The sequence below is a fragment of the Mustelus asterias genome, chromosome 19, assembly GCF_964213995.1.
Source record: "Mustelus asterias chromosome 19, sMusAst1.hap1.1, whole genome shotgun sequence".
Taxonomy (NCBI): Eukaryota; Metazoa; Chordata; class Chondrichthyes; order Carcharhiniformes; family Triakidae; genus Mustelus; species Mustelus asterias.
This window is the reverse complement of record NC_135819.1, coordinates 60,805,430-60,833,263: the sequence shown is the minus strand read 5'-3', so window position 1 is coordinate 60,833,263 and position 27,834 is coordinate 60,805,430. Positions and strand designations below refer to the sequence as shown.

Genomic DNA, 27,834 nt, shown 5'->3' with positions numbered 1-27,834 from the left:
CTGCCTGTGCGGCGTCTGCAAGTTTCTCCTTGTGTCTGCATAGGGTTTTCTCCTTGTGTCTGCATAGGGTTTTCTCCGGGTGCTCCGGTTTCCTCTCGCAGTCCAAAAAAAAATGCACTGGCTGTGCTTAAATTCTCCCTCAGTGTGTACCCGAACAGGTGCCAGAGTGTGGCGGCGACCAGGGGATTCTCACAGTAACTTCATTGTGGTGTTTAATTTTAAGCCGACCTGTGATACTGATTAATAAATGACAACTTTACGGTTTTTTTTTCCCCTCCGGGTGTTTGCTTTTGTGAAGGGAACCGGAATGTTTTATGTTTAAAACCTTCAGGTGCGGTGCTACCTTTCATTCTTCAATAATCTCTCCATGCAGGTTGTGGGCCCTTTAACTTGGACAGGTCCCATGTATGGCGCGTGACGTCGGCTGTGTACCGGTCGCCCAGTTTCCTGCGCTCGAGCGCCGGGAAGTTGAGGGTTGCGCCTGCGCGCGGCTCCCGCGAGGACAATCCCGGCTGGAAAATGAGTTCCAGGAAAGGTGAGGAAAAATACAAATAAGGCGTCCGTCCACCACCACCACCCTCACTCCTGTCCATCTCATTTGGGAGAGAAAAGAAACACGTTTGAGAATAAAAAGAGCAAACCTGGTTATATTATTCCACGATTACCGGGGGTGTGTGTGTGTGTGTTTTTTTCTGATCGTGTTTGCGGGGTGGATTTTTAAAAGAAAAAAAATTATTTATACATTTATCTATTTTGCTGTCTTTTGTCAGTCCTGGCCATTCAAGCTCGAAAGAGGAGACCCAAAGGAAAGAAAGAGAAGGCTCATAAAAAGTGAGTAGTGCAGAGAGTGGTGTGTATTTGTGTAAATTGATGCAGCTCAGCTCCTCCTCTTGCTGCTGCTGTTGCTGGATCTGGTAACGGCAGTTTGGTTCTTCGGCAGAAAGAAAGGGCTTTTATTCACTGGCTGATGCTGGCAAAGCACTGGTATGATTTTTTTTAAAAAGAGTGTAATTGTGTTTATGCATCTGTCACGGGTGTTGCTTTGTACTGAAATATATTTATTCTCAGAAATGGTGGTCGTTTTGTTGGCGTTTTCTGTAATTTGTTCTTGGCTAAATTTGATTTAAAAAAAGATCTAATTTGTGGTTAATGTTGGTTTAAATATTTTGTGAGGAATGTTCCACGAATTATAACCCTCTGCAAGGTTGAAGTCTTTTTTTCTGTGTGGATGGAAGTTTTCTTTGTGAACTAATTGACGAGTAGTTTGGAGGCATGTAAACTGTTCAAATAGAATGTGCATGTAATGTCACTTGGGTATGACGGTACTTGATGGACATTTTGTCCCATAAGCATGATGGCTCATGTTGCTAATTTGCATTATATTTTGTGTTTTGCTAATAATCTATCACCTTCCTGATCTATATGGCTCTGTACTGTACCTTTATATTGTACTTGCCCTCTGAGCCACTGGAAAGGGATCACATTTGTTACAGTATATGAAAGAGATTGGCTTAAATTTCCACAGTAACTGATGAGGTTTTGTCTGATGCTGGTTCAGATGCTTATCCTTCCAACTTTTTATCCATTCTGTGCTTTGAACATGTCATTAGATCAAGCAGCACAAAGAAGTGATTTTGTTCTGTTGGAAACATTGAGTATTAGTGTAGTTGTCAAGCCTGAATGATGGCATTTCACTCTGCGATAACAACATGATGTCACATGTATATTATTTGATGCCAGTAATTTAAGTTTAATCCTTTGATTTTAAACTCCAGGCCAACATTGCATGCAAATTAAGCAGTACTAGTGGCATTTTGTGAATTGTGGAACTGTTTGCTTATAAAGCAGCAAGGGAATATATTTTTTTAATGAAATATTTTGTGTTCACATTTTAGTGGTGAGCTCTTATTTGCTTCATATCAACAGCTTAAAATTACTCCTCATGCATGTGTGTTGTTGTAGTGCTGCAAAACATTTTATCAGTTGATTAAAAGCAGTGTGATGGAAAACTCTCAACTTACCTGGATGAGTGCAGCTCCAACAACACTTAAACTTGACACCATCGAGGGCACAGCAGTACTCTTGATTGACACACTATCCACCACCTTAAACATTCACTCCCTCCACAACCAATGCACAGTAACAGCAGTGTGTACCATCTACAAGATATGCTCACCAAGGCTCCTTCGATAGCACTTTCCAAATCTAGAAGGAGAAGGGCAGTAGGTGCATGGGAACACAGCTACCTCTAAGTTCTCCTCCAAGTTGCATGCCATCCTGATTGGAACTACATTCCCATTCCTTCAATGTCACTGGATCTTTAAAAGAGTTTTTTGAAGGAGTAACATGTGCTGTGGATTAGGGGAGCTTATAGACATACTGTATCTGGATTTCCAGAAGGCATTAGATAAGGTGCCACATCAAAGATTATTGCAGAAATTGAAAACTCAGAGGTAGGTAGAATCTTGTTAGAAAAGGAAAGATTATCGAGAGTAGATGGAAATGTAGAACTTGAAACATAAACAGAGCAGTTATGATATCAAATGGCAGAGCAGGCTTGAGGGGCTAAATGGTCTACTACTTCTATTTTGCACGTTCTTATAGATCAACATTTTGAAATTCCTTTCCGAACAGCACTGTGGGCATACCAACACCACATGGAATGCAACGGTTCCAAAAGATGGCTCACTGCCATCTTCATGAGGGCAATTTCCCCACACACGAAGCATAAATTTTAAAAATTCTCACAGTCCATCCCTAACTCTTCCCTTTCTTTCCTTGGCTTGTGTGTCTTTGTGTTGTAGGCTTATTGACCAATATCCACTGACTCCCACTGTTATCTTCACTATACTTACTCCCACCCAGCTTCCTCCACAAACATGTTCCATTCTTGTTTTTCTTTGTTGTATCTGGTCTGATGATTTCACCTTCCATTATCAGTTCTTTTGATATGTCTTCCTTTGATCACAACTGAAGATTTTTGACAGGGCCTTCAACTGCGTCTGTTCCATTTCCTACACTATTGCTTTCACTCCTCCCCCTCCCTTTCAGACCAATGATAGGTTCCCCTTTTTCCTGCCTTCCATCACACCAACTTTTGCATTCAACAGTTCATCATCCACCATTTCTGCCGCTTCCGGCCTGATACTACTACCAAATATATAATTCCCCTCTCCTTTCAACATTCTGAAGGAACCGTTCCCTTTGTGGTACCCTGCTCCATTCCTCAATTACCCCAATACCCCCTCTCCTTCTCATGCAAGAGTAGGAAATGCAACACTTGCCTTTTTACTTTCTCCCTTCTCGTCATTCAAGACCCTTCCAGATGAAACAGCAATTTAATTGTACTTTCAATGTATTTGCTGATTATGACATGGCCTCCTCTGTGGCTGTGGAGGTCAAACATATGCGGTGAGAAACAAAAACAGAAAATGCTGGAAAATATCAGCAGGTCTGGCAGCATCAGTGGGGAGAGAATAGAGCAATGTTCTGAGTCTAGATGATCCTTTGTCACAGCTCTGACGAACAAAGAAAATTACAGCACAGGAACAGGCCCTTCGGCCTCCAAGCCTGCACCGACTATGCTGCCCGACTTAACTAAAACCCCCTACCCTTCCGGGGACCATATCCCTCTATTCCCATCCTATTCATGTATTTGTCAAGTCACCCCTTAAAAGTCACTACCGTAAAGGATCATCTAGACTTGAAACATTGGCTCTATTCTCTCCCCACAAATGTTGCCAGACCTGCTGAGACTTTCCAGCATTTTCTGTTTTCGTTTCAGATTCCAGCATCCGCAGTATTTTGCTTTTATCCTATATATGTGGTGAGAACTTTTCAGGACAATTTTATTTTGAAAGCATGACCACAAGCTTCCAGTTGTATGTCATTTTAATTATCTGCCTCATTCCCACTTTGACCTCTTTACCTCAGCCTCCTACGCTGTTCCAGTGAAGCTCAAGGAACAGTGCTAAATCTTTCGATTAGATGTTCCAGACTCAACATTGAGTTCAGCAATATCAGATCATAATTTCTACCTTTTTTTTGGGTTGGCTAATCATGACGATTCTGTTTTTTCCACGTACACCTGTCTTCGACCCTTTTGTTGTTTGTTTCTTGCCTTGTGCAATCTCAGTTTCCTTTTGTGTTGCACCATCATTCCCTTTTTTTGTCATTTAATCTCTCCTGCCTTCCACTCTATCCACTAGCTTCTCTTTTGTACTCCCCCCCCCCCCCCCCCCCACCTCGTCTTGCCACATTTCCCTGTCTCTGTACTTGTTTAAAACCTATTACATCTCTAACTATTTTCAGTTCTGACAAAAAGTCATCGACTGGAAATGTTAACTTTGTTTCTCTCTCCATATGCTGAGTGTTTCCAGCATTTTCTGTGATTTACAGAAAAGTCCTTCACTTATAGATTTATTATGGGTTTTCATTAGCAGACTACATCGGAACTGTTTTGAAATTCAAATGACAACTACATTTGGGGAGCATTGAAACTCTGGGGTTTTCAATGCTTCGTAGTGGACTTAGTTTGTGGCAGTTTTTGTGCACTTTCTCTTTCTTTGGATATGATCTTGACAGATATTCATTGCTGATTATAATTCATGGGGAAATAGTATACAATGTAGGGAAACTGAGTCAGTAAGTTGAGAGTACTTTGTTGTAGATTGAAATTTCTTGGTTTTAATACAAATGCAGGCTTGTATTATACATAATACAATATTAATGTAAAATATACAGTTGTAGAAACACAATTAAAATATCTCTGGTAATGAACAAATTCTCCTGTAGCCAGTTATGTCAAAAAAGTTTAGATTTTCTAAAAATATTTTTATACTTTTTCACACCTTTTATTCTTTTCATGCATATCGAGGATCTGCAGTATGATGTTGCGTTGTCTTTGGGAATTTATTTTCCTCTCCTGGTTTGTGGTGTGAATTTGGAATATTGACATTTTAGCTGCACATTTGCAAGACTTGCGCACTAGCAGTTCATGAGTTGGAAACAAGTACCTTAAAAAACTGAACATGTGTAATCTTTCTAAAGTTATATTCATGATGTGGGGTGGCACAGTGGTTAGCACTGCTGCCTTACAGCACCAGGGACCCAGGTTCAATTCCGGCCTCGGGTCACTGCTTGTGTGGAGTTTGTACATTCTCCCCGTGTCTGTGTGGGTTTCCGCTGGGTGCTCTGATTTCCTCCCACAGTCCAAAGATGTGCAGGTTAGGTTGATTGGCCATGCTAAATTGACCTAGTATCAGAGGGATTGGCAGGGTAAATATGTGGGGTTATGGGAATAGGGCCTGGATGAGATTGTGGTTGTTACAGACTCGATGGGCCAAATGGCCTCCCTCTGCACTGTAGGGATTCGATGATTCTATGATATATTTCCCTTGACAGATCCTTCCCTAATGCTGAGCCAACATCTGATATGTGGGAGCAGAATACCTGGTTTGTATGTTTGTGTTGAGAGAGAATGCTATACACTGAGTTAAATCTAAAATCAGGCCTTCACCTAGGCTCATTCTAGCATTTCTTTTGTGGTGACTAACAGGTATCGAGAAGTGAGTCTCACAGAAACTTGTATCTTTCAAAAATAAAATATGTTCTTTGAGAGTTTTACATATTTTTTTACTGCCTAATTAAAGTTACAAAGCCAGCGCACAGAGTGGACTGGGCAATCCCAAATCCATTTCCTTGCTAGCTCCAAAAACCAAATTCAAATTGAATCCAATTTATGGTTCCCACAGGAGAGACATACAAGATCCAAGCTGACAAGGCATTGCACCCCCATCTTGGACTTGATCTGACACTTGATCTTAGCCAAAAGGCCAAGAAACAATGTTCTTGAGTTGTGGATACAAATGGAAACAAGTACCTAAAAAAACTGAACATTGTAATCTTTCTAAAGTTATATTCATGATATGGGGCAGCATGGTGACACAGTGGTTCTGGGTTTGTAAATTGAGTAAGAAGTCTCTCAACACCAGGTTAAAGTCCAACAGGTTTATTTGGTGGCAAAAGCCACTAGCTTTTGGAGCGCTGCCCCTTCGTCAGGTGAGTGGGAGTTCTGTTCACAAACAGGGCATATAAAGACACAAACTCAATTTACAAAATAATGGTTGGAATGTGAGTCTTTATAGGTAATCAAGTCTTAAAGGTACAGACAATGTGAGTAGAGAAGCGTTAAGCACAGGTTAAAGAGATGTGTATTGTCTCCAGCCAGGACAGTTAGTGAGATTTTGCAAGCCCAGGGGGTTACAGATAGTGTGACATGAACCCAAGATCCCGGTTGAGGCCGTCCTCATGTGTGCAGAACTTGGCTATCAGTTTCGGCCCAGCGACTCTGTGTTGTCGTGTGTCGGGAAGGCCGCCTTGGAGGACGCTTACCCGAAGATCAGAGGCCGAATGCCCATGACCGCTGAAGTGTTCCCCAACAGGAAGAGAACACTCTTGCCTGGTGATTGTCGAGCGGTGTTCATTCATCTGTTGTCGTAGCGTTTGCATGGTCTCCCCAATGTACCGCGCCTTGGGACATCCTTTCCTGCAGCGTATCAGGTAGAAAACGTTGGCTGAGTTGCGAGAGTATGTACTGTGTACCTGGTGGATGGTGTTCTCACGTGAGATGATGGCATCCGTGTCGATGATCCAGCACGTCTTGCAGAGGTTGCTGTGGCAGGGTTGTGTGGTGTCGTGGTCACTGTTGAAACAGTGTTTTACTAGGTTGTTACTTTTAAACAAATTATATTTAGGGTTGTTGTATAATGCATTTTGTTATATTACCCTCTCTGCTGCCTTCTCTATTGGGGAGGTGTAAATAAAGTTTAGTTCAGTTTTCTGCGAGACCCAGTAGTATGGACTGTTCTGAAATTATTGCTATTCTGTACTTTATTATGGCATAACTAAGAATGAGATTGCACAGTTTTGTCAGAGGAAGCAGTTGACAAATGAGACTTGCATGTTATCTTCTCGAATTAAAGAAACTCTTGTTACGCCACAAACTTAGAAATCAACTTTAGAGAGACGTTCGTAGGAGACCTAAAGAACAATAAAATCCAGTGCAAGCTTTTGTGCAAATAATCTTGATATGGAACGATGTGGATGAGGGCACAACCATAGAACTGGCAGAAGGAGAGTTGCAAATTGCAAGGGAGTTATTTTCCTGAGCTGACAAGGCAATCTACTGGATTTTGGCAAGATCCAAGATACAACAGCCAAGTTCACAATTTCTGGCTCAGAAATTTAGATGTTACCATTGCCATGGTAGTCACCAATCATTTAACTGCTGCTATTTCCAGTCAAAGTGCTATACCTATGGTAGAGTCAGTCATAGTAAGAAGTTTAACAACACCAGGTTAAAGTCCAACAGGTTTATTTGGTAGCAAAAGCCACACAAGCTTTCGAGGCTCTGAGCCCCTTCTTCAGGTGAGTGGGAATTCTGTTCACAAACAGAACTTATAAAGACACAGACTCAATTTACATGAATAATGGTTGGAATGCGAATACTTACAACTAATCCAGTCTTTAAGAAACAAAACAATGGGAGTGGAGAGAGCATCAAGACAGGCTAAAAAGATGTGTATTGTCTCCAGACAAGACAGCCAGTGAAACTCTGCAGGTCCACGCAACTGTGGGAGTTACAAATAGTGTGACATAAACCCAATATCCCGGTTGAGGCCGTCCTTGTGTGTGCGGAACTTGGCTATCAGTTTCTGCTCAGCGACTCTGCGCTGTCGTGTGTCGCGAAGGCCGCCTTGGAGAACGCTTACCCGAATATCAGAGGCCGAATGCCCGTGACCGCTGAAGTGCTCCCCAACAGGAAGAGAACAGTCTTGCCTGGTGATTGTCGAGCGGTGTTCATTCATCCGTTGTCGCAGCGTCTGCATAGTTTCCCCAATGTACCATGCCTCTCCTTTCTTGCAGCGTATCAGGTAGACAACGTTGGCCGAGTTGCAAGAGTATGTACCGTGTACCTGGTGGATGGTGTTCTCACGTGAGATGATGGCATCTGTGTCGATGATCCGGCACGTCTTGCAGAGGTTGCTGTGGCAGGGTTGTGTGGTGTCTTGGTCACTGTTCTCCTGAAGGCTGGGTAGTTTGCTGCGGACAATGGTCTGTTTGAGGTTGTGCGGTTGTTTGAAGGCAAGAAGTGGGGGTGTGGGGATGGCCTTGGCGAGAGTCAGTCATATCCAGACAGCATTTAGAAGTAGAGGAAACAATAATGCTGCAAGTTGTGATTAAAGCTCCAGGTTTTAGCCATACACCAAGATGTAGTAGATCTAATGCTGTTGTCTGAAAGTCCTCAAATATGCACATTATGGATGTGCAAGCATAAGTTGATATCAAACCAGAGAGCAAGAAAAATAGCAAATGAAAAATGTAATTCCAGCACTCGGTAAAAATGCAAGTCAGAGATTCACAACTTAGTTTCTTCTTTAATACAGCTGTAGCAGTGATTATTTCAGAAGGAGATTACATGAAATCCCCAAATCACATTTGTTGTGCAGAACTGATGTGAAACTGACTAGTTATTTCAAGAACAATATCCCAGTGTTAGGTCAAGCTGGTGTTAGAGTGGAATACAATGATTTTATTACTTGTCATTTGTAGTAGTAGGAGGGAACAGATTCTCTTTTTAGGGAAGCAATTGTCTTGAGGTTCAACTGGACTGAGTTAGTTACAGTAGGAATTGGTAGGAGTACATCTATCATTGAGGAAGTGCTAAGAGATCAGGATCAAGGAGGACAAAATTATAGAATTAGTCATCAGTACAATATTAGATATCGTAACTCAGCAGATCATGCAAATGGGAATGTTCTTTGGCGATTTCCCATGAAGACATGTTTCTAATCACAGAGTTACCTTTAAATTACTGTATATACGCAATGAGCATGCCAATATCTGCCTGAAATTAGTGGTGCTCCGTGAAGTGCTCAGTTATGTCTTGAATTGCTGGCCTAAAGAGTGATTATGAGAGTGCAAGAGTATTTCACATGTAGAAATAAACTGAGTGTAGATCAAGGAAGGCTGTCTCCCATAGGGTTGAAGAGTCATTATTCTGCCAAGGTTTAGAGAGTGATTGTGACAGAACGTCAAGCAAGAGCCTCTGTATAAAACAATAGCAAGAAGTTATTTTTGTATCCAAAGGTCGATAGAGAAATTGAAGAGTCAGTGAAAAGTTATGTAATGTGTTTTAGAATTAGAAATGATACAGCTAAGATTTCTTTCATTGCATGGTCAAACAGAAAAAAACCATTGGAATGAGTACATGTCAATTTCTTTGAAGTGGAAGGAAAAGAGTACTTAGTTTTGGTTGATAGCTCCGGTTTCCTCCCACAGTCCAAAGATCATAGAATCATAGAAATCCTACAGTGCAGAAAGAGGCCATCTGGCCCATCGAGTCTGCACCGACCACAATCCCACCCAGGCCCTACCCCCATATCCCTACACATTTACCCGCTAATCCCTCTAACCTACACAACTCGGAACACTAAGGGGCAATTTTAGAATGGCCAATCAACCTAACCCGCACATCTTTGGACTGTGGGAGGAAACCGGAGCACCTGGAGGAAATCCACGCAGACACGAGGAGAATGTGCAAACTCCACACAGACAGTGACCCAAGCCGGGAATCAAACCCAGGTTGCTGGAGCTATGAAGCAGCAGTGCTAGCCACTGTGCTACCGTGCCGCCCCATGTGCAGGTTAGGTTGATTGGCCATGAAGAATTGCCCCTTCATGTTCAAATATGTGCAGGGTAATGGGGATAGGGCAGGGGGGTGGGCTTGGGTAAGATGATCTTATGAAGAGTCAATGGGCCAATTGGCCTACTTCCGCACTGTAGGGATTCTATGATTTTTATAGCAAGTAGATAAATGTCGTGTGCCAAAACTATTTAGATTTTGAGAAGTTGGTTTGCAATTTACAGATTGCCAGAGGTGTTGGTGTCAGATAATAGTCCACAGTTTATGTGAGAAGAGTTTGAAATATTTCTTAGTAAGAATGAAGTAAACAAACAACCAGCATCAATTGGTGCTGGAAAAAGAAGTGTGCTAATCATAAAAATGGTCTTTGCAGAAGTAATTGCTCAGTGACAAGCTAGGCAATAATTTCCATGTTTCTTTTTGACACTGGCCAGACCGTTTTTTGTTTTCTTACAGAATAACCCCAGTCTACAGCAGATCACTTACTTTACGAGTTACTGTTTACCCAGGACAAGGTTCAGTTTTCTTAAGCCTGACATCAATATCTATGAAAGACAAAGTGAAGAAGTCATGATATACCAAGCATGAAACTTGAGAGTTCAGTGCTGGTCAGAAGGTCATGATAAAAACCACTGAAATGATGAGGAGAAATATGTGATTGGTGCTGTTGTAAAGAGGCTGCATAATGTATCTCGTGAATATTGGAGAGAGACTCTGCCAGTGTCATGTAAATCATTTGTCAGAATTCCTCTTTTGAACATAAGGAGATCATGATAAACTTCTTATAGTCCAAAGTGAAAGTCACAAAGAAACAAAGTTTGCTCGTATTACAGAATCCACTGGTAGACCAAAGTGATGATGTGGAGATGCCGGCGTTGGACTGGGACCAAAGTGAGTCAGGGTCTTTGATTAAGGCTATTCAATCTATATCAATTCTCAATGAGGATAGACATAATTGTTAAAGCTGGATTTTGTATGGTCAAATCTGAACTTTCTTTGGCCTGGACTTTTGCAACAAACTGAGAGAATTTGATTTTGAATTACTTTTGGATTCATTTTTGTTTGACCCGGAATTGAATTTCACACTATTTTTATATTCCTAGTAAGCACCCACTATAGTTGTTGTTATCAAAGCACAAAGTAAGTAATCAGTTACTAGCAACAGCCATTAATTAGGTGGTGAGAGTTTGCTTAATGTGTTGTTTTATCTCCTCGAGATTAGTTCTGCTATTTGGCTGCTTTAACATTTGTTGTTCAGATTGGATTCTGGATGGCTGATGTCAGTGAAGAGGATTAGAAATAATAATGGCACTGATAGTAACAAATCCCGAGAACCTGATGGTTTACACCCAGGGATATAAAGGAAGTTGGTTTAAAAAAATGCAGATGTTTTAACCATAATCTTCCGACGCGCTCTTGATTCAGGAATTATCCTTTCAGATTGGGGAATTGAAAATGTAACTCCGTAATTCAAGGAAGGTGAGAGAAACCAGAAAATTATAGACATGGTTAACCTCTGCTGTGGGAAAGTTATTGCAATCTAAAATTATGGATATAGTGACTGAGTGCTTAGAAAAAAATAAGCTTAATTAGAGACAGCCAGTATAGGTTTGTAAAATAAAACAGAAAATGTTCATTACGCAACAGGTCAGGCAGCTTTTATGAAGAGAGAACCAAAGTTAATTATCTGTTTTTTTTAAAACAAGTCCTAACAACATAAGATTGGAATATTTATGGACACAGTTTATATGGACTGCCAGAAGGCTTCCAAGTAAGAGACTGTTGGCTGAAGTTAAAGCTGAAGGAACAGAAGACAAACTATTGACTTGTTTAGGAAATTAGATAAGCAGTGGAAGAGAGAGTAGGGATAATTGGAAGGAAGCAAGAATCTGTGCTAAGGTCTCATATATTCATATTTTTAACATAGCACAATAAACACCATCATGTTAAAGTTTGGCAATGACCTGAGATTGGTGGTCAGGGTGGGGAGAAAAATCATGGGCCCTGGTGCTTTACCTGTTTCTAGGCCCCTTATCTCACTACCACCCTCTGACCTTAACCCTCCCCTTACCTCATTTGGCTGCCCAAAATTGGGAATCATTGTTACAGTGAGGTCGAACAGTTTTATGTTGGTTTAGCAAAACTTGGTTTTTGTACATTATGCCTCTATTTATAAAGCCCATTAAAAGATCAGGTTTAAGTATGATGCACTTTAAAACTGTGGCATCAACCATGGCTTTGTGAGACAATGACACACAACTTGGTCATTCATATTATGTAAACAGCCCCACTTCTTTGCACTTAGCACGATGCAAAATAAGGACAGCAACATCCAAAATACTTGAGCTTCATAGGCACCACAAACAATCCCATGTAAAAATGACAATATCTTGAACTAACGCTGAACTATTCTGTTGGCACATGACTTGTGGTTTCACTTCCCAGTTTAAAAATAAAAAAAAACTTCCAGTAAATTAGTACCAACCTATTCACCTGAAATCATGTGCTATTTCTATCCATGCACATGGTCTTTTAAAACAGAAAAATTATACATTGCATTGAGTGATAAATATTTTCTTATTCTAAATTGAAAATAACCACACTTGCAAATGCTAGCATGGAGCATACAATAGAAGAGCAAAATACTGTAGATGCTGGAAATCTGAAACATAAGCAGAAGATGCTGGAATTACTCGAGGCAGTATCTGTGGAAAGAGAAACCAAGTTAATTGTTTAAGTTTGCAATTTGTGCTAGTTCTTACTTCTGCTTCTCTCTGCACAGATGCCGCCAGATGTGCTGAGCATTTCCAACAATTCCTGTTTCTACTGGAGCAAAATAAACCCTTTTGCAACCATTCAAAAGCAGTCAGACTTCTTGTGAGCCCCTCATTGTCGTTCAAGAAACCCAGCAGAAACTGCTTGAGATCTGGCTTGGCTCAACATTGGACTTGAATTTTAAAAAAGTTTAAGGTGTCAAGAAAACATAAACAACGTTAAAGCAATAAACTGGTAATTTATAAATTTCCAAGTAGCAGAGTTAATTAATAAAACCTGTTTTACTTTTGCACCTGAGAAGCAGAACGAGAAAGAGAGGGACTAGGCCCAAGTCCTAGTCATTAGGAGGAGGGAGAAAACTGGGACTGAGCTAAGTATTTTAACTAACACCGGCCAGCATTCACCTCTGGTGGTGGACACTTTGGGCTGGCCTTGGTGGAATTTGAATGAAAGTGGAAGGTTGAAAGCAGGTTACCTTTCAGAAAGGTTTTCCTCCTCCTCTCCAGATCTGGTGTGGAGATTGTTTTTGGGAGAGGGCGGAGGAGGGTGTGCGCTTGTCTCTTTGTCCAGCTTACTTCCAGTCTCGGGGCTCTCTCACACTTTCTCCTCCTGGGCCTGGGAGCTTTAGAGATTTTATCGCTGAGGAGGAGTTCGGGATGGCTATGAAGGTGACAAGACGTGCTTCCTCCTCGTCCTGTCTTAACACTCCCAGCTCTCACTATTGCTGCAACCATTTCTTCCCCGGCCACCCCAGTCCACTCCATTATCTTGACTTGTGTATTTTCTTTTAGTACTGGGCTGACGTCTGCGCAGGAAGACAAGAGTGCGATCAGGGGAGGACTCCATTATCCAAAATGAAGCCTTTCTGTCAAAAGAATTGGCCACATGGATTCAGGCTCTTGCTGCAATTAATGCTTCTGCTACAGAAATTTGACCTGGATTTAAGGCTCATGGTCCCCACCGCGTGCTTGTATTGAGCACAGTTGGGATGTGTGGCAGCCACTTGAAAGAGGGCTGTTGCTTCCCAAGCCAGGTTTTTCCCAAGGCAGGGGCCCAAGTGATTAGTATATTGGGTACTGTCGAGGGTAGGATTCAGATACAAAAAGATACATTGTGAGATTAAGCGTGCAAATGGATCTCTGTTGCGATGGATTTTGACAAATTTGAGGTCATTCCTTTTGGATTAAGAAAGAATAGATTTTGAGTACCCTTTATAAAAGTGGCAAGCTAGGAACAGGGGAGGCCCAGAGAATTTTATTGGCCTGTGTACTCTCTCTGATATTAAAATATTGGGTTTAAAAAAAAACTAATAGGATATTAGCCTTTATAACTAGAACTCTATAATATAATATAGTTCCTGGAATAGTAGAAATGTGTTTTGATTGAGACGTTACAAATTTGAAAGAAGTTCATCGTGTAGATAGCTAAACAGAGTTGGGTGAAAAGTTAGCAAACATGTCTGGGTGGCAGAAGTATGGAACTCTCTCCCACGGAAAGCTTAGATGCTAGTTCAATAATTTAAAATCCCGAAATCAATATATTTTTATTCGGCAGGGGTATAAAAGGATATGCTGCTAAGATACAGATCATCCATGATCTCACTGAATAGCAAAACGTGCTTAAGGGCCTGACACCTGTTCCTAAAAAAAAGTTTATATATTCATACTAAATTGGCCTTGTCAAAAATGATGGACAATTTTTCTGTTGGTCTCCGGTTTTGAAATTGAAAAGAGGAAATTAGATTTATTAGTGTATATTTTGGAAACTGGCCTAGATGCTGATTGTCTGAAATTTGATTTGTAAAAGTGGCTTGCAAAAATGGCAGAGGTTATGTAAAACCATAGAACAGGATTGGCCATTTAGCTCCTTGAGCCTGTTCCATCGTTCAGAGATTGTAGCTGATCTAAGAATAGAAGTAGGCCATTTAACCCATCGAGTCTGCTCCATCATTCAATACAATCATGGCTGATCAGACACTTGGTGCATTTTACCCACGCAATTTCCATAACCCATTTACGTTATTGTTAATCAAAAACTTATTAATCTTGACCTTGAACTCCATATCCCTTAATACCATGGCTAATAAAAATCTATCAATCTCTGGTTTAAAACAAACAATGGAGCTGACATCAAGTGCCATTTGCAGAAAAAAGCTTCAAACTTTTACCACACGAGTGTGTAGAAGTGTTTCATAATTTTACTCCTAAATGTCCTGCCTCTAATTTTTAGATTATTTCTGCTCGTGCTAGGTTCCCCAATTCATGGAAATAGTTTCTTTCTATCTAGCCTATTTATTCCCCTTAACCTTTTGAAAATTTTGATCAAAACGCTGCTTAACTTTATAAATTCCAGGAAATGCAAGTCTCCTCGTAACTAAATCATTCGAGTCTAGTTATCATCCTGCTAAAACTAAGCGACATTCAATATAAAAGCAGAATGTGCTGGAAAAAGTCAATATGTCTGGCAGCACCTATGGACAGAGAAACAGGTAATGTTTTGAGTCTAAAATTACTCCTCTTCAGAACCATTACATTCACTATATCCTTCCTAAGGTATGGTGTACAGAACTGAACACCACTCCAGATGTGATGTAATCCGGACTTTCCTTAATTGCAACGTGAGTTTTCACAACTTGTATTCTCGGCCTCTAGTTTTAAAGGTCTGCATTTCATTAGGCTTTTTCACTTTTTGTACCTATCTTTAGACACTTTAGGAGGTGTGACTTGACTCACCATTGCTAGTTTTTCACCATTTAGAAAACATGCTGGTCTATCTTTTAACTGCTTGGTCGTACAGAACTTGAGTATTGTTGAGAAAAGTGACATGCTGTCAAAGCTTTTCATTTTGCACTCATTACGATAGAATCTGAAGAATACAACTCTCAAAGGGAACAACAATTTATGCCACTTGAGAAGAGTGTGCTGATTGATTGGCAGAGAGGCTGCCATGGAAAATGCATGAAGAAATGGGTAACTACCCCAAGCTGTTGTTAAGCAATTCCTTGGTGCATTTCCATGGCAATGCCTCCACCAATCTGAGTCCAGTTGCTAATCAATCAGCACCCCTTCTCATGCGGTATAAGTTGTCGTTCCCTTTGAGATTTGGTATTTTTGCGATTTTGCCCTGATGAGTGCAAGACAAGAAGTTTCATTGAATCCCTACAGTGCAGTAGGAGGCCATTCGGCTCATCGAGCCTGCATCAACAACAATCCCACCCAGCCCCTATCCCCATAACCTCATGTATTTATCCTGCTAATCTCCCTGACACTAAGGGGCAATTTACCGAACCTGCACATCTTTGGACTGTGGGAGGAAGCCAGAGCACCAGAGGAAATCCACGCAGACACTGGGAGAACGTGCCAACTCTACACAGATAGTCACCCAAGGACGGAATTGAACCCGGGTCCCTGGCGCTGTGAGGCAGCGGTGCTAGCTACTGTGCCAGCGTGCCACCTGCTAACATATCTTTTCTTTCAGAAGTGACGTATCTGTTTTGGATCTAGCCACACTTGTCTACATTGAAATCCATTTGCCACAGTTTTGCCCATTCATTTAATCTATCAAATCTTCTTTGTAACTTGGTGCTTCCATCTACAGTTTACAGTGCCATCTGTCTTTGTGCCCTCAGCAAATCTGGATATCTGACTCTCCATTCTGACATCTAAATTATTAATAAATACAGTGAGTAGTTGAAATCCCAACATGGATCCCTATGGGAAACCACTAGCCACAACCCGCCCGTCATCGGCCTAATCAGGTCAGTAAATTGCTCTCGTTTCCCTGGGCTTCAACTTTAGTTAACAATGTCTTATGAGGGACTTAATTGAATGTCTCCTGGTAACTAAAATCTCGACATTTCCTTGTCCATTATTTTGGTCACCTCGTCAAAAAAATGTAATATGTACTCTTTATAAATCCATGCTAGCTGTCTCTGATTAATTGAAAATTTACAAAATGTTCAGACTCTATATCCTTAATTATCGTCCTGAATCCTTTCAAATATGCTTTCGCTTTGTGATTTGTCTGTGGAAAAATACTTGCACTCTTCATGTGTTACATATTGTGCTGGTGGTTTTCAGGGACACTAAGAGTCTGCTGCCACTACTCTGTTCCACTTACATTCATAATCTAGTATTGTTTTCTACAGTATTAGCAGAATTATACATGTAAAGAGTAAGAGGGTAGCCAGGGAGCGGGTTGGCCCACTCAAGGACAGGGGAGGGAATCTATGCGTGGAGCCAGAGGAAATGGGCAAGATATTAAATGAATACTTCGCATCAGTATTCACCAAAGGGAAGGACTTGGTGGATGATGAGTCTGGGGAAGGGTGTGAGATAGTTTGAGTCATGTTGAGATCAAAAAGGAAGAGGTATTAGGGGTCTTGAGAAACATTAAGGTAGACAAGTCCCCAGGGTCTGATGGGATATACCCCAGAATTCTGAGAGAGGCAAGGGAGGAAATTTCTGGGGCCTTAAGAGAAATCTTTGTATCCTCACTGGCTACAGGAGAGGTCATGATGTGGAGATGCTGGCGTTGGACTGGGGCAAACACAGTAAGAAGTCTAACAACACCAGGTTAAAGTCCAACAGGTTTATTTGGTGGCAAAAGCCACTAGCTAGGAAAGCTAGTGGCTTTTGCTACCAAATAAACCTGTTGGACTTTAACCTGGTGTTGTTAGACTTCTTACAGGGGAGGTCCCAGAGGATTGGAGAATAGCCAATGTTGTTCCTTTGTTTAAGAAGGGAGCAAGGATAATCCCAGGTAATTACAGGCCGGTGAGCCTTGCGTCAGTGATAGGGAAGTTATTGAGAGGATTCTTCGAGACAGGATTTACTCCCACTTGGAAATAAGTGGATGTATTAGCAAGAGGCAACATGGATTTGTGAAGGGGTGGTCGTGTGTCACTAACTTGATCGAGTTTTTTAAGGAAGTGACGGAAGATGATTGATGAGGGCAGGGCAGTGGATGTTGTCTACATAGACTTCAGTAAGGCCTTTGACAAGATCCCTCATGGTAGACTGGTACAGAAGGTGAAGTCGCATGGGATCAGAAGTGAGCTGGCAAGATGGATACAAAACTGGCTCGGTCATAGAAGACAGAGGGTAGCAGTGGAAGGGTGTGTTTCTGAATGGAGGGCTGTGACAAGTGGTGTTCCCCAGGGATCAGTGCTGGGACCTTTATTTATTTATATGGAGGAAAATGTAACTGGTTTGATAGTAAGTTTGCGGACGACACAAAAGTTGGTGGATTTGCGGATAGCGATGAGGACCTCGGAGAATACAGCAGGATATAGATTGGTTGGAGACTTGGGTGGAGAGAAGGCAGATGAAGTTTAATCTGGACAAATATGAGGTAATGCATTTTGGAAGGTCTACTGAAGATAAGAAATATGCAGTAAATGGCAGAACCCTTAAGAGTATTGATAGGCAGAGGGATCTGAAAGTGGCAATGCAGGTGGAGAAGGTAGTCAAGAAGGCTTGCCTTCATTGGCCGGGGCATTGAGTTTAAAAATTGGCAAGTCATGTTGCAGCTTTATAGAACCTTTGTTAGGCTGCACTTGGAATATGGTGTTCAATTCTGGTCACCACACTACCAGAAGGATGTGGAGACTTTGGAGAGGGTGCAGAAAAGATTTACCAGTACATTGCCTGGTATGGAGGCATTAGCTATAAGGAGAGGTTGGAGAAACTTGGTTTCTTCTCACTAGAACAATGGAGGTTGAGGGGTGACCTGATAGAAGTCTACAAGATTATGAAGGGAATGGACAGAGTAGATATAAGTTTTTTCCCAGGGTACAAGAGTCAGTTACTAGGGGGCATAAGTTTAAGGTGTATGATGTATGAGGCAAGTTTTTTTTTACACAGAGGGTGGTGTGTGCCTGGAACTCGCTGCGGGGTGAGATAGTGGAAGCGGATACGATAGTGACTTTTGAAGGGTGCCTGGACTAATACATGAATAGGATGAGAATAGAGGGATATGGTCCCTGGAAGGGTAGGGGGTTTTAGTTCAGTCGGGCAGCATGGTCAGTGCAGGCTTGGAGGGCTGAAGGGCTTGTTCCTGTGCTGTAATTTTCTTTGTTCTTTTTCCATTGGGCACAATTAACTTTGCAATATAGAGATCATAAAGATAATGCAGCAGTTATCCAAAAAGGCATACTATGGTGCAGTTTAAACCTGTCTTTATTTCCTTTTTTGTGCTTTTCTTACTGAAATAACACAGCATCATCTTATACTTTTGTTTCTTCTTGGCAAAACATCATCTCTTGCCAAGTATGGTTTTATTGATGCTGTCTAACCGCGGATACCATATTTTCCTGACCAGGAATCTTGACAGGCTATTCAGCTGTGGGATAATAACAGTTAAATCCCTGTTTTTTATATATATGCACTGCCAGTTACTGTATAGCAATTACAGGCCATCTTATGCCTTCTTCCCTAATTTAGGGACTACAAACTAAATTGTAGCACCACTCCTCCTTCTGTGGCTAAGGCCAGTTAATTCAGCAAATATTGAAGGTTAAATATGGGATTTCCGTTATCTGGATAGCTTAGCTACTTATTGGATAAGCTGCTGAGTCATCTGAGTGGCTGCTACTTATGCTATATAATCAAGAGAGCTGTGAATCAGCCTGTCATAATTATGTGATTTCCCATCTTCATAAATGTTTCTTCTCTTACACCCCTGCTCCAGAAAATTGCCAACTTGGTTGATATTTATTTAGTAATTGGGCAGTATGTATACATTCTGCTTTATTTTAATGAATTTTATGAGACCCAAAAGAGAGACTGGAATTACTTAATTCAAAATTATTACTGGAAATATCCTCACTTATGCTTACAGAAGAGCAAGTGTACCAACAAAATTATTTAGTGGCAGGTCCTAAGTTCAAACCCCCCTTAGTGACTTCAAGTAATCAAGGCTGATGCTTCTGTGCATTGAGTAATTAGTGGTAAAGTAATTTTTGTATGGTTTAAAGGATCCAATCAGAGAAATGTAACTGACTTGTTTGTGCTATCCACCCAAAAGGTGTGTCACAATATATGTTAAATTTTCAACACATCACCGGTTTATTGTGAAGTTACTTTCAGTCAGAATCTATTACGAAGGACAGGAACATTATGCTGTAAACTGTACAGCATGCTCTGCCACACAAGGTAGAGGTGTGTGTTACTAGTGCATTCCTTTAAGACTATGTTGAACCCAGAATTCCATGTTTGAATCCCTCCAATTGGGTTTCTGCCCCACCACAGTACCAAAACGACTCTCATCAAAGGCACAAATAACATTCTTTGTGACTGTGGTAGTAAACTGTTCCTACTAGATCTTCTCACCTAAGGAAGAGCATAATGCAACAAAGGTTCACGAGACTGGTTCTTGGGATGAGGGGTTTGATCTATGAAGAAGGCTTTGATCTATGAAGAAGGCTTTGAATAGACTAACCATTTACTCCCTACAGTTTAGAGGATGAGGGGTGATCTGCATGAAATATAAAATTCTTAAGGGCTAGACAGGGTAGGTGCTGAGAAAATATTTCCCTTGGTTATGGAGACCAGAACTAAAGTTCATGATATCGGAATAAGGAGGCACTTTTTAGGTCTGAAATGAAAAAAGTCTTTATTCAAAGCATTGTGAACCTTTGAATTAGTTACCTCAGAGAGCTGTGAATACTTATTAAGTTTATTCAAGACCGAGGTCAGTAGATTTTTGGGTACTAAAGGATGTATTGAAGGCTGAGTTTAGGTAGGAGATTACCTATGACTTTGTTGAATGGTGGACCAGAGCCAAATAACTTTCTTCTGCTCCTTTTCCTTGTTTACCTATGTTTTCAGTCTAGGCACATGTTAAGAGAATTTACTGCTGGTCAGCATATTTCCCCATAGACTCACAAGCATCTGATAATAGGGGCGGCACGGTGGCCCAATGGTTAGCACTGTTGCCTCACAGCACCAGGGACCCGGGTTCAATTTCAGCTTCGGGTCACTGTCTCTGTGGAGTTTGCACATTCTCCCCATGTCTGCGTGGGTTTCCTCCGGGTGCTCCGGTTTCTTCCCACAGTCCAAAGATGTGGTTAGGTTGATTGGCCATGCTAAATTGACCCTAGTGTCAGGGGGATCAGCAGGGTAAATATGAGGGGTGACGGGAATAGGGTCTGAGTGGGATTGTGGTCGATGGACTTAATGGCCTCCTTCTGCACTGTAGATTCTATGAATCTGTGTCTTTCTGAAAGAAAAAAATCAGCTAAGTGTTTTCCTCTTTTTAACACAGAATTTTGCATCAGTGACAAAATATATTGCATGCCCTCAAAGCTTTTTATTTATACGAATGTCAGTTGACATCCTATAGTTGTGTTTCAGAGTGTGAGGGCTGGCTGATGATCTTCAGGTATTTTCGAGAAGTTTATTTTGGATCAAACATACAAAATGTTAATCCTGAGAACATGTGAACCAGATCCGTGAAATTTAACTGAAACTCTTTCAGGCCACTACTGTATACTTCCTTTGGGAAAGTGGCCAGCTGGATCCTGGCAGTTGATTGCTTCTTTATTCCTGTTACCTGAATAGTTTCATGAGGCTGTCTCAAGGTCAGGAAAACTGGTTTATTTCTTGATTCTTGTGTATATTATTTTAAATTAGTTCTCAATTATGATTTACTGATAAAAGTAAAATACTGTGGATGCTAGAATCTGAAATAAAAACAGAAAATGCTGGAAAATGGCTAATCCACCCAACCTGCACATCTTTGGACTGTGGGAAGAACGGAGCACCCACAGTTCAAAGATGTGTAGGTTAGATGGATGGGCCATGCTAAATTGCCCCTGAGTGTCCCAAGATGTGTAGGTTAGGGGGATTAGGCGGTAAATACGTGGGGTTGCGGGGTTAGGGACTGGGTAAGATACTTTTATCAGAGAGTTGGTGCAGGCTTGATGGGCTGAATAGCCTCCTTCTGCACTGTAAGGATTCTATGAAAAATCTCAGTGGGTCTGACAGCATCTGTGGAAAGAGAATAGATTTTTCGAATCAGGATGACCCTTCATCCTGATTCGAAAAATCCTGAGCGGGCGAGGATCTGGCAGATGGAGTATAACGTTAACAAATGCGAGATTATTCACTTTGGAGGAAATAATAGCAAATTGGATTATTATCTAAATGGAAAAAAATTACAACATGCTACTGTGCAAAGGGACCTGGGGGTCCTTGTGCATGAGACGCAAAAACCCAGTCTGCAGGTGCAACAGGTGATCAAGAAGGCAAATGGGATGTTGGCCTATATCGCAAGGGGGATAGAATATAAAAGTAGAGATGTCTTGCTGCATCTGTACAGGGCATTAGTGAGGCCGCAGCTGGAATACTGTGTGCAATATTGGTCCCCTTATTTGCGGAAGGATATATTGGCCTTGGAGGGAGTGCAGAGAAGGTTCACCAGGTTGATACCAGAGATGAGGGGTGTTGATTATGAGGAGAGACTGAGCAGATTGGGTTTGTACTCGTTGGAATTTAGAAGGCTGAGGGGGGATCTTATAGAGACCTATAAGATAATGAAGGGACTGGATAGGGTAGAGGTGGAGAGATTCTTTCCACTTAGAAAGGAAGCTAGAACTAGAGGGCACAGCCTCAAAATAAAGAGGGGTCGGTTTAGGACAGAGTTGAGGAGGAACTTCTTCTCTCAGAGGGTGGTGAATCTCTGGAATTCTCTGCCCACTGAAGTGGTGGAGGCTACCTCGTTGAATATGTTTAAATCACGGATAGATGGATTCCTGATCGGTAAGGGAATTAGGGGTTGTAGGGATCAGGCGGGTAAGTGGAACTGATCCACTTCAGATCAGCCATGATCTTATTGAATGGCGGGGCAGGCTCAAGGGGCTAGATGGCCTACTCCTGCTCCTAGTTCTTATGTTCTTATGTTCATCAAAGCTGATTTTGTCAGATTTACTGGTGTTGTACAAAAGTGTGACAACTGGTGTATTATGTACAATGTCAATTTTTTGTGTGATATATTATAAAGACCTTTGTTTTAATTTAAGTCTTATTAAAAGCTACAATAAAGACGATATTTTGAGAACAGGTTATTTATTATATGATGGGGAACCATAATAAAATACAGTCCATCTTTTTCTGTTTGAAGTGCAAAAACACTAAAGAGAATTTCATTAGAAATGACTGGAAGATACATCCAAATCTACAGGCATAATCCTTCCCACCTGCAACATTAAAGAGCCACAGGTCTTTGCAGAAAAAAACCTCAAAATCTTTAAGTATTGCTGTTCATGCAATTTTATTGGAAGCTGTGATAATGTGTCCCCTTTTAAGGGGTTGTTTGTTTGTGGGTCACACGATCCTCCTGGGGCCTATCAGAAAGGAGCCCACAAACCATTGCCTATCGGGTGTTAGGGCACAGGTCCTGGTAGGAGAAAACCTCTGGAAAGAGAGACAGAAACACTGCCTTCTTCCATTAGCTCCGAGCAGCAACTGAGAAATGAAACTAAAAATTGGACTTCTCTGTGGGGGGAAAAAAAACTCCCCATGCATATCACCTGACCCATCAATCATCCCCAAATCAAGCTCCACTCCCCACAAGAACATAAGACCCCAGAATACTGCATTGGTCCAGATTAAAATCAACATAATCTCAATTATACTGCTTCAGCAGCAGTAAAGGATACCAATCACAGACAACACGGTGCCAACAAAATCCTGCAAAGCATCATGATTAAAATATATTTCTTAAAGGTATAGTATCGTCGCATGGATGATCAACTATTATGGCTTCTTTTTAAACCTAACTTGATTATCATTTTGGCACCCCTACCCGAACTTCTAAAAAAGCAACAATGTTGGCAATGGGAAGATTCTCAGAGGAAAGCCTTTGACCAAGTAAAATGGGCCCTACAATCATCCACTTGTCTATTATGACTCAGGAAAGCAGAAAATAGTGACACGTGATGCATCATGAGGGCTGTAATTTCCCTATAAGATTGAAAATGGCATGAAACAGCCATGTTGCTTTTGCTTCCAGGACCTTGTATGATGCTAAAAAGAAGTATTTGTAGATTGATCAAGAGTCAGGCAGTTATATTCACTGTCAAGAAGTTCCACCAGTACGTTTACGGCTGTCTTTTCACCATCAACTCAGACCACAAGTCGTTACTAGAGCTATTTGTAAAGGTGAAACAGTTCCGCCAATCGCATCAGCCAGAGTACAAAGATGGGCCTTGCTGTTTGCTGCTTACAGGTGCATTTTTTCAAGACAGGCCAGAGACCCATCTCTAATGCCGATGCTCTAAGTTGGCTCCCACTTCCATAAATGGTACCTTCCCACCCCCCTCCCCCTCACAGGAGATAGTGCTTGCTTTGAATTTTTAGGACATTCTGCCAATGTTGTCAGCCCACAGCAAAACATGAACCCAGAGGAACCCAGTCCTTTTGAAAGTTACATGAATGGTTTTGACCAGCTGACATTTTGACAAATCCGAGCAAGTCTGGCCCTACTTGCAGTGTAGGGATGAAATCAGCTGCAAAGAAGGGATGCGTTTGTGGGGGAGCTGAATGAGAGTACCATCCCCGGGAAGTCAGCCACTCCTTCAGGAATTGCACAAGGCACATACTGGGCAGACCAAGATGAAGATGTTGGCCAGGAACTATATTTGGTGACCAGGAATTGACGAGGAGATGGAGGGTGTGGCCAACTCTTCTCAACATTGTCAAACACAGCAGACCCTTCCACCTGCAGCAAACTTACTCCCCTGGGAGTGACCCGGCTACCCTTGGATGAGGCTTCACATTGATTTCACTGGCCCTTTAATGGTACTGATGTTTTTGATTCCGGTGGATGCCCACTCTAAAGTGGCTTGATGCATTCCACGACCTCATCAGCCACCATAGACAAGCTGTGGCAAATGTTGACAATACATGGCGTTCCAGAGGTAATTGTTTCTGACAACAACACCCCTTTTACAGCTGAAGACTTTCAGCACTTTGTCAGAACGAATGGCATCCAACACATATGCACAGCCCCATACCACCTTGCTTCCAATGGTTTGGCAGAAAGAGCAGGGTAAACCTTTGAGGCATCAATGCGGAAACAATCCAACAGACTGCTGCCACTCTGGTTAACCAATTTTCTGCTCTCATATAATGAGGTCCCCCATGTTACTACAAGGGTTATGCTGGCTGAATTGTTGGTTGATCAATGCCAAGAACCTGCCTTGACCTCGTTTTCCCAAATTTGACAGACAGGGCGGAGGCTAAGCAAGCCTCACAGAAGAAATATCACGATTCAGCCAGGGGTGACAGGTTATTTGACCTGAATGACTTGGTTTTTGTTTGGAACTATGGGCGGAAGGGCAGCTTGGGTACCCAGAAAGACAATTTGAAAGACAGACCCAGTATCTTATATCATCAATCTGCAGGGCTGTGAAGTGTGGAAGCACGCCAATCACATCAGAAGGCAGGAAGCCAGTCATCAGGACTCAGTAATAGAGTCCACTATGTCTGCAGCTGAGTCAGTGCTAGCAGAACTTGGTGTTCCCCAAGAAGGATCTCGACTATCAGTGGGAGCAGAGGATGAGGGTACTGGCCCTAATTCAACTTCAGAATCTGTCAATCCACCTACCACTTGTAGACTAGAGACCCTGGTTGCGGAGTTGCGATGCTCCATGAGTCCGGAAGTCTCCAGAATGATTGACTTTTTGTGAACTTTGCCAAGTGGCCTCTTTTGAAGATTCTATCTCGACTGTATATAACTGCATATAAGAATTTTTATGATTGTAAGGGAATTAAACGGTGGAGGAATGTGGTCGCGTGGCCCCTTTAGGGGTGGTTGTTAATGGGTCACTAGAACCCCCTGGGGCCAACCAGAATGATGCGAACTGTTGCCTATCAGGTGTTAGGGCACGGATCCTGGCAGTCAGGAACCTTCATTGTGAGCCTGGGAGTCAGTGGGATTAGACTTGTATTTGTACTGAACTTGTTTGTATATGGTTGTTACTATCCTTCAATAAATCACTGTTGTAATGCAAAGCTACCTCGCTTTGATACCTCATGCTACAATAGCAGTATTATAGGATAAAAAATATTTTAACTGACACAGTCTTCGCTGATTTAAAGTGCATCATACTGTTGTCTAGGTGACAAGGATTGATTGCAACATGCATGCTGCCCATTCCCTCCTATTCTCTTTCATTTTCCCTTGTGTCTCTACTTCCCTTGCCACTTCCACAACCATGCACAAGTTTAAATTCATTGGGAGCAGATAAAAGCAGTGCTGTGGCAAGATAAGAATACAGGAATTGCTATATATTTTTTAAAAAGTCCACCTCATTCTCCTTCTACCATTCTGGTAGTCACAAGATATAATGAAAATACAATTGTATTCTAATCTTACAAATCAATTTGTCTAGAGCAGACCCATTCATGACTTGCAGGAAAACCTAATATTTTGGGAACCAGAGATTCAAACTCGCATGTTTTTCCCAAGCATGCTACATTTTACACAAGATATACAGCATACTGCATGTCATGTGGCAAAATACTCTCATACTGCACCACGAAGTGTTAATTTTTGAAAGAAAGCTACCTGATTTGCATTTGAATTAACACTCGTTTCTTCCATCACTTCCGTATGGAGTTTATTGATCACCTGAAATATTATTTCTGCAGTTCAGTTTCAAATTTTACCCCCCTTGTTCTTTGGATATATTGTGCTGGCCAAGTGATATTGGTTGTTGTGGTATATGGTTATCTAATACCTTTAGAATTCTAAAACAACAATTGTACCCCCTCTTAGCCTTATCTTCTCCAGTGATGACATGACCAATTTACATAATTTTTCAGAACCAATCCCTCTATTCCATAATTTTGACATGTTCCTGTGATAATGTACATTATAAATTTGAATCTTTTTCTCCTTTGGTATTTGACAAATTTGAGCAAAATGTTTTTAGATAACAAAGTGGGGAAGTTTGGCCGTATGCCAAATCCATGCCATTATACTGTATCATTGGGCCCAATTTTACCATTTTGATTCTAAGTGCTGAATCTGGGAGTGTTTCAAATCCGACTTTTAGACCTGTTCTCCGGTGGCGCCCCCCCCCCCCATGCACTCTGCCTGAAAAAAAGTCAGCGATTCTGAATCGCGCTGTGGAAGCCTGGGGGGCAGGGCTTAACGCGCCCGAAACACTGCAACTCCGATCAGAGCCTTCAACTGTGCATGCGCAGTTTAAAAAAAAAAGAAAAACTGCTACATTGCTCTCGGGCCAGATAAAGCCTCCCCCTGGTCCCCCACAGACATTGCTCCACCCCCACAACATAACTGTCCCCCTTATCTCCCCACCCCCGTGCTACCCAGACCGATTGCATGCAGAGTGGCAGCGGACCCCCCCCCCCCCCCCCCCCCAAACGACCTATGACTATAGGAAAAGAGGTATTCACACTAAGATAAAGCCTTTAATTCATAGTGCAGTTTCAAACTGTAAATAATGTAGTTGGAAATTACTCATTCTCACAAAAAAATTGCTTCAGTTGTTCAATTTTATTAACTTTTCATGATTCCTCTATATATATATGATAAAATTAAACAGAAATATTTATGTAATTTAATGAACATTTCGAAGAGTTATTGCAGTTATGGTTGGAATAATCATTCTTACATTAAACCTAAAATACTTGAGTACTTTTAAAACTGTAAATTGTTTAATTGGCTTAAGTTACCTTGAACTTGATGTGGAAATAATCAAACTGGTACACAATGCAACTATTCTCAAAATATGTTAATCACGGTGTCAACAATTCTGGCTATTTTCAGCTATCGTATCACTCTCGCCTTCTGAATCATCTAAGCTTGAGTCCAAACCAGGAAATTAAATACAAGATCTAGGCTGACACTCCAGTGCAGCACTGGCTATCGGAATGCGTCTTTTGAATGAGAAGTTAAACCAAGACCCTCTTGGATGAATGTTAAAGATCCCATGCAGTATTGAAAAATAGGAAGTGATCCCAGGTGTCTTGCCAATATTTATCTTTTAATCAACATTACTTTTTAAGATTATTTGGTCATTATTGTATTGCTGTTTATGGATCTTTGTATTTTGGGGCCTTAGATTGAGTATATTGGCTGTTACGTTTGCTACATTTCAGAAGTATTGTAGCATTCTTTCTGGTTGTATCAAAGCTTGGTATGGCTCCTGCTCTGCCTAAGAATGCAAGAAACTACATGGTGGCACAGTGGTTAGCACTGCTGCCTCACAGCGCCAGGGATCCAGATTCGATTCTCGGCTTTGGTCACTGTCTGTGTGGAGTTTGCATGTTCTCCCCTTGTCTGCGTGGGTTTCCTCCAGATGCTCCGGTTTCCTCTCTGTC

General features: G+C 41.5%; 1 protein-coding gene across 5 annotated transcripts in view; it reads left to right on the top strand.

The window, feature by feature from the left end:
* The first annotated feature begins 414 nt into the window (after nucleotides 1-414).
* LOC144507991 (SRSF protein kinase 2-like) overlaps nucleotides 415-27,834 on the top strand; it is a 200,438-nt gene continuing 173,018 nt past the window's right edge. For 3 of the 5 annotated variants that reach the window (XM_078235672.1, XM_078235671.1, XM_078235668.1), the window contains exons 1-2: nucleotides 415-535; nucleotides 771-831. In XM_078235672.1, the coding sequence (XP_078091798.1) occupies nucleotides 520-535; nucleotides 771-831 (77 nt within the window). In that variant the 5' untranslated portion in view covers nucleotides 415-519. Of the gene's footprint in view, nucleotides 536-770; nucleotides 832-27,834 lie in introns of those variants that run through there. The other 2 variants (XM_078235669.1, XM_078235673.1) reach the window with 2 other exon arrangements.